The sequence below is a fragment of the Ursus maritimus genome, unplaced genomic scaffold, assembly GCF_017311325.1.
Source record: "Ursus maritimus isolate PB19 unplaced genomic scaffold, ASM1731132v1 scaffold_12, whole genome shotgun sequence".
In the NCBI taxonomy this organism is placed as follows: domain Eukaryota; kingdom Metazoa; phylum Chordata; class Mammalia; order Carnivora; family Ursidae; genus Ursus; species Ursus maritimus.
The window spans coordinates 49,552,129-49,560,187 of NW_024423564.1; the positions used below are offsets into that span (position 1 = coordinate 49,552,129).

Below are 8,059 nucleotides of genomic sequence, written 5' to 3' on the forward strand. Positions count from 1 at the left end.
TCAGCAATGAGTGTGGCTGTTGCTCCTCATTCTTGTCAGCATTTGATATTGTTACTTTAAAAAATCTTTAAGCTGTTCTAACAAGTGTGTAGTGGTATCTCATTATTGTTTTAATTTGCAAATTCTTAATGACATGTGATGTTGAACATTTTTTCATATATTTACTGGCATATGTGGATCTTCTTTGCTGAAGTGTCTATTTGAATTTTTGTCCTGTTTAAAATTGGGCTGTTTATTTTCTTATTGTTGAGTTTTTGAATTACAAAATAAGTCCTTTTCAGATAACCAAATTTCTCCCAGTTTGGGGCTTGTCTTTTCATTTTCTTAGCAATCCTTCACAGACCAGAAATTTTCAACTTTAATAAAGTCCAATTTAACATTATTTTTCTCTATCAGATTGTACTTTTGGACTTGTATCCAAAGATTTATCACCAAACCCAAAACCACTTAGATTTTCTCCTATGTGTCTTACAAAAATCTATAGTTTTGCATTTTATATTTAGGTCTAAGGTTAATTTCAGTTAATTTTTGTGAAAGTCACAAATTCTATGTCTACATTTTCTTGACACATGAATGTCCAGTTCATTTGTTGAAAGGACTTCCTTGAATTTTCTTGCTCCTTTGTCAAATATCAGTTGGCTATATTTGTGTGGTCTTATTTCTGAGCACTCTATTCTGTTCCACTGATCAATTTTGTCTATTCTTTCTCCAATATCACATTGTTTTGGTTAACTGGAGCTATGTAGTAATTTTTAAAATTGGGTAGTGTCAGTCTTTTGTTCTTCCTCAGTATTGTGTCAGCTATTCTTGGTCTTTTGACTCTCTGTATAACCTTGAGAATCAGTTTGTCAACATCTGTAAAATAGCTTGGTGGGATTTTGATTGGGATTGCATTGAATCTATAGATCAAATTGGAAAGCATTGGCATCTTAACAAAACAGAGACTTCCTATTCATGAAAATGTATTTGTTTGGATCTCCTTTGATTTCTTTCATCAGAGATTTGTAGTTTCCTCATGCAGATTTTGTACATGTTTTGTTAGATTTATATCTTAAGCATTTAACTTTTTAGTACTAATATGAATAGTATTATGATTTTTATTTCAATTTTCAATTGTTCATTACTCATTTATATGAAAGGCATTGACTTTTCTATATTAATCTTGTATATTGTGACCTTGCTATAATTGCTTATTAGTTGGAGAATTTTATCTTTTTGACAATTTTTGGGGGGGATTTTCTACATAAACAACTGTGTCATCTACAAAGATTTTTCCTTTCCAATTTGTATAAATTTCATTTCTTTTCCTTGAATTATTGTGTTAGCTAGGACTTCTAGTATGATGTTGAATAAAGGTGGTGAGAGGGACATCCTAACCTTATTCCTTACTTTAGTAGGGAAATTTTCACATTTTCACCATTAGATACGTTAGTTATAGGTTTTTCATAGATTTTTTAAAAATCAAGTTGAGGAAATTCACTTCTATTCTTAGTTTCCTGGGAGCTTTTTTTTTTTTTAAGATGTACTTATTTATTTTAGAGAGAGAGAGAGAGGGAGAGCCTGATTGTGAGTGGGGGGAGAGGCAGAGGGAGAGGGAGAGGGAGAAAGGCAGACCCCCTAGTGAACACAGAGCCTGACTCGAGGCTTAATCTAGGACCCTGAGATCATGACCCCGAGATCATGACCAGAGCTGAAATGGAGTCAGATGCCTAATCAACTGAGTCACTCAGGTGCCCCAGTTTCCTGGAACTTTTTATCATAAGGGGTGTTAGATTTTGTCAAGAGTTTTCTGAATCTAATGTGATTTTCTTTCTTTAGCCTGTTGATGGAATGAATTACATTAATTGATTTTTAAGTATTGCACTAGCTTTGCATACTTGGAAAAACCCTACTTTGTTGGAGTATATAATTCTTCTTATACACTGTTAGATTTGATTTGCTAATATTTTGTTGAGGATTTTTGTGTTGTTTTCATTAGTAATATTGTTCTCTAATTCTCCTTTTTTGTAATGTCTTCATCTGGTTTTAGTGTTAGAGTAATGCCAGCCCAACAAAATGAATTGGGAAGTGTTCCTTCTACTTACTTTCTGAAATAGATCATATAAACAGGTCTTAAATGTTTGATATAACTCACCAGTAAAACCATCTGGGCCAATTTCTATTTTGGAAATTTACTAATTATTGATTCAATTTCTTTAAGAGAGATAGGCCTATTCAGATGATATATTTCACTTTGTGTGAGTTTTGGCAATTTATGTCTTTCAAGGAATTTTTCCATTTCATCTAAGTAATCAAATCTGTGGACATAGAGTTATGCACAGTTTTCCCTTATTATTCCTTTGGTCTATGGGATCAGTAGTGATGACACCTCTATTATTGCTCGTATTGGCAATTTATGTATTCTACTTTTTTTTCTTGGTTAGCGTGGCTGATGATTATGAATTTTATTGATCTTTTCAAAGAGACAATTTTTAATTTCATTGATTGTTTCTGATGATTTCCTGTTTTCAATTTCACTGATTTATGCTTTAATTTTTATATATATTTGTTTTCTGCTAGCTTTAGGCTTACATTGCTCTTCTTACTCTAGTGCCCTGAGATGGAAGCTTAGATTACTAATTTTTAGATCTTTCTTATTTTCTAATATATGCATTCAAAGCTATAAATTTCCCTCTAAGCATTCTTTTTGTTGCATCTCACCCATTTTGATAAGTTATATTTTATTTTAATTTAGTTCAAATATTTTTAATTTTCATTTGAGACTTCTTTGACCTATTTTTTATTTATGTATTTTTTAAAAATTTCCAAATATTTTGGGATTATCCAGCTATCTTTTTGTTGAATTCTAGTTTAATTCCACTGTGGTCTGAGAGCATATTTTGTATGATTTCTATTCTTCTAAATTTGTTGAAGTGTGCTTTGTAGCCCAGAATGTGGTCTAGCTTGGCGAGCATTCCAAGTGAGCTTGAGAAAAACATGTATTCTATTAAAATAGTGTTAGAGTCTCCAATTATAACAGTGGATGTGTCTGATTCTTCTTGCAGTTCTATCAGTTTTTGCCTTAAATATTTTGTAGTCTTGTTTTCTGCTGCATAAATGATTAGGATTGTTGTGTGTTTTTGGAGAATTGATTTCCTTATTATGATGCAATGCTCCGCTTGATTTCTGATAATTTTCCTTGCTCTGAAGTCTACTTCGTCTGAAATTAAATATAGACTCCATCTTCTTTTGATTACTGTTAATGTAGTATATATTGCTCTATTTCTTTACCTTTAATCTATCTGTGTCTTTACATTTAAATTGCATTTCTTGTAGATGATTTTTTTAATGTGGATTTTATTATTATTTAGGCATGGCAATGCCAACAGATTGGGACACTATTGCCATTGAAAAGATAGCTTGTTGTATTCACAGATCTCAAGAGGAGGGGACATTCTATGTTGTGGGGTACACAGAAAAGCACCAGGGTTGGTGGTAGGAGGCAGAAAGAATGAGGGGGAAATGTGGCCAAGAGCCTTTGTTGTGGTTTCTGTTAGTAGAATGGGAGAACCCAATCTAAACATACGGGTACTTAAAAGTAGAGACCTTTCTGAGCTGTGGTCATAGAGATATGTAATAACAGAAGAAGGTTGGAGAGATGTGATGATGTTGTCTTTCAAGAAGGGTGTGGGTGGCCTCTAGAAGTTGAAAAAGATAAGGAAATGAATTCTCTAGAGCCTCCAGAAAAGAACATGATGCTATTAACTTTTTGGTTTTAGCCAATGAGACCTGGGTCAGACTTCTAATCTACTGAACTCCAAAATAATAAATTTGCATGGTTTTAATCCACTTAAGTTTTTGGTAGTTTATTTTAGCATCAATAAAAAGTTAACACAGTGGTGTAGCATTTCTGAAAAGCAATAATCAAATCAGACCTCTATCTGAAGACTAATAGTTTTATTTCAATTTGAATAACAATGTATAGAGATATAAATTACCTATGAGGTTATCATTGCTTATCTTCTGATAAACAGTACATTTTTGAGTGGTTAAGAATTCCAAAATGAGATAATATATGTATATCTTCTATATGCTTGGTACATAAAAAATATTCAATAAGTATTTATTGAAGTTGCTGAATATTGGAGGAAAACAAATAGTAATGACAATGTGATTTTTGTAATACATGTATCATCTAATGCTATTTAAATTATTTTATCATTGCATCATGTTTGTATTTTACAGATAGTGAAGCTAGTTCTTTAATGGATATAGAAAATGTAATTCTGACTAAAATCCGTGATGATGAAGAAGATCACTCAGAGTCAATAATGAAATCTGACAAGTTTCGTCAGGATTTATTTTTTATGGAACGAGTTCTAATGGAAAATTTATTTCAGCCAAAACTTGCAGCTTATCATCAGCTTCCTGTTTTAAAAGGTATTTTTAAAAATCACATTTGGGGATGCCTGGGTGGTTCAGGTGGTTAAGCCTCTGTCTTTGGCTCAGCTCATGATCCCAGGATCCTGGGATCGAGTCCCACATAGGGCTCCTTGTTCAACCGGGAGCCTGCTTCTCCCTCTGGCTGCCTCTCCCTGTGCCTTCCGCTCCCCCTGCTTGTGCTCTACTGTTCTTTCTCTCTCTGACAAATAAATAAATAAAATATTTTTAAAAATTACATTTAGACAAGCTCAAATAATTACAAGGATTAAATGGAGTTATTATTTCTAAATGTAACCTCCAGACTGGGTTATCACTTATCAAAAGACACATTTATACAGCTTTTAGCATTAAACATCCAAGTAACATTAGAGTTCAAACTACAGAGCCCACAAAAAGAGGTAGTCCCTTAGATTAAAATCTTCATAACCTTCCATGGCTCTTTTCTCTCTCTTGCCCCTGCATTGAATTATTTTCTCATTTAAAGCCCCTCTCCGTTGCCATTCACACCTTTCAGGCTCTGGTGCTTATTACCTTTCCTTAATTTTATTGCAAGGGCATTCTTCCTGTTCTCGTTGCTACAGATGCCATCTCATATGTTCACAGAGTATTTTGAAAGATTTTAGAGATTAATTTAACCTTTCAATTTTTGAATGAAGAAGATGAAGTGCATAGAAACTTTCCAAGTTTAGAGTCTATGACCAAGCTAGGCATTCAACCAAGTTCTTCTGATCTCATTCCAATTCTCTTTCCACTCTACTATCTTGGTGTGCTGATATATCCTATACACGGTGTGAACATGGTGGCACTGAACTGTTAAAAAACCTTCAGTAACTTCCCATTGCCTAGAATAAATAACAAACCCTAAAAATTTCCCTTGTGCTATTTTCCAGTTAAACCTTAACCCCCACAAACAGGCATTTAATCTGATATTTCTCATCATAGGTTAATTGTATTGGTATATCATATATAATAATGGGCTCATATAGTAAGTTCAGTTGATCCTTGAACAAGGCAGGGCTTAGGGATGATAATCGTGGCACAGTTGAAACTCCAAGTATAACTTTTGATTCCCCCAAAACTTATCTACTAATAGCCTACTGTTGACTGAAAGCCTCACCAATAGCATGAACAGTAAGTTAACACACATTTTGTAGGTTATATGTATTATATACTGTATTCTTACAATAAAGCAACCTAGAGAAAAGAAAATGTTATTAAGAAAATCGTAAGGAAAAAAAAATACATTTACAGTTTTGTACTATGCTAGCCTAGGCCAGGGGCAGCGGGAGGGACTGCCCCAGAATGACAAAGTTCTGCAGTCTGGTGGTGTCAGCTCAGCAACAGCAGCTGCTGGGTGGGCCTATGGGTGGCGAAAGCAGTCTAGAGGCACAATAGAGCTGTACCACTGCCTGGAGTTGTATACCAGGTGTACAACCTGGAGGTGGCCATTTCAGCTGCAAACAGGAGTACACTGATCTCTAGGAGGCCACGAGGCAGGGGGCCACCACAGTGAAGAATCTGCTCTGGGCCTGCAACAGGACCAAGGTCCATGCCCCCCCCCCCGAAGTAACACTAGAGCCAGTGGGTGGAGGACTCTGGGGGGTATGGGGCTCCCTGCACAACGCCATCACTGCCCTCTGGCTGTGTTCTTTTGCTTTAGATCAGCCTTCTGCTTGCTAGCCCTGGATGCACCACCTGACCACCCTATCCTCACTTAGGGCGACCTGCAGATCTTCCCTCCGTAGGTCTCCCCAGGCACTCATGTAGCAAGCGCTGCCTCTGTGCCAGCTGCCTTCCATTCCATCTTTGGAGAGTGGGGTAGGCAGCTGTAAATAAATGCCTTGTGGTTTTTGCTGTTAACTCTTTTTTAAAAATCCTACATATAAGTGGACCCATGCAGTTCAAACCTGTGTTGTTCACGGACCACTTGTATTCTTTTGTGTCTGGCTTCTTTCACTCAACATAATTTTTTTGAGATTCATCAAGGCTGATGTGCGATAAGTATTTCATTTTTTTTCTCAGTACCGTTCCATTTTATGAATATATCACAATTATTTGAATATTCATTCCACCTGCTTGGACACCTGGACTGTTTCCAGTTTTGATTTTTTATGATAAAGCTGCTATGGTCATTTTTGTGTCTTTTTGTGGACATTATGTTTTAATTTCTCTTGGGTAAATAACTAGAAATGGAATCTTGGGTCATTGGAAAGATGCATGTTTAACTTTTTTAGAAACTGCAAAATACCTTTCCAAAGTACTTGTCCCATCTTACACTGCCACAAGCAATGTACAAGATTACCAGTTGCTCCACATTCTTGGTAACAGCTGATGTTGGCAGTTCTTTTAATGTTGTCCTAAAGATTAATCACGTTGAATACTTATTCATGTTCTTTTTTTGGTCACTTATATATCTTCTTTGTGTAATGTTTGGTCAAGTCCTTTGCCATTTTAAATTGAGTTATCTTTTCTTTTTTAAAATCAAGTTGTAGGAGCTTATTTTTATATATTCTGAAACAAGCTCTTTGAAAGATACATATATTACAACTATTTAGCCTAAGTCAGTGACTTACCAGTATATTTTTCTTTTTATGCAGAAGTTTTTAATTTTAATGAAGTCTTATCTATCAGTTTTTTCTTTTGTAGTTAATGTTTTCCATGTCCTCTTTGAGATATCTTTGCCTGCCCGAATATTGGAAATATCTTTGTCTTGTTCCAAACTTAAGGAAAAGTATTCAATATTTTATCGTTAAATATGATGTTAGGTGTAATTTTTTGTAGATACCTTTTATTGGTTTGAGGAAATTTCCTTCTTTTTCTAGTTTTCTAAACATTTTCAAAGATAAATGGGTATTGAATTTTGTCCAGGATACCCAGGATGGACAACACAATATTGAAGGAGAAGAACAAAGCTGGAGGACAGACACTACCTGACTTTAAGACTTATTATAAAGCTATAGTAGTCAAGGCAGTGTGGTACTGGCAGAAGAATAGACACATGGATCAGCAGAACAGAATAGAGAACCCCAAAATAGATCCACATAATTATAGTCAACTGATCTTTGACAAAAGGGGAAAGGCAATACAACAGAGAAAAGGTAGTCTTTTCAACCAATGGTACTGAAACACCTGGTCACTTACATGCAAAAATAAATAATCCAGACACAAACCTTATATTATTCACAAAAATTAACCCAAAATAGTCCGTAGACTTCAATGTAAGATGCAAAACTACAAAACTCCTAGAAGTTAACATAGGAGAAAATCTAAATGATCTTAGAGTATGGCAATGACTTTGGAGATTTAACACCAAAGGCATGATAAACTTCTCCTCTGTGAAAGGCATTGTTAGGAGAATGAGAAGTTAAGTCACAGACTGGAGAAAATATTTGCAAAAGATATATCTGTTAAAGGGCGCATCCAAAACATACAAATATTTCTTAAAACTCAATAATAAAAAACAACATGATCAAAAAATGGGCAAAAAAAAAAAAAAAGAATGAAACCTGACCACTCTCTCACACCATACACAAAGATAAACTCCAAATGGATGAAAGACCTTGATGTGAGACAGGAATCCATCAAAATCCAAGAGGAGAACATAGGCAGCAACCTCTACGACATCGGCCAAAACAAA

General features: G+C 34.9%; 1 protein-coding gene across 3 annotated transcripts in view; it reads left to right on the forward strand.

Moving 5' to 3' along the window:
- The window catches only part of DNAI4 (dynein axonemal intermediate chain 4), a 92,203-nt gene that overhangs the window by 45,963 nt on the left and 38,181 nt on the right, over window positions 1-8,059 (forward strand). For all 3 annotated transcript variants that reach the window (XR_005834138.1, XM_040627157.1, XM_040627159.1), the window contains exon 8: window positions 4,225-4,419. Coding sequence is in view for 2 of the 3 variants with exons in the window: in XM_040627157.1 (XP_040483091.1) it covers window positions 4,225-4,419 (195 nt within the window). In the remaining variant the exon portion in view is untranslated. The remainder of the gene's footprint in view (window positions 1-4,224; window positions 4,420-8,059) is intronic.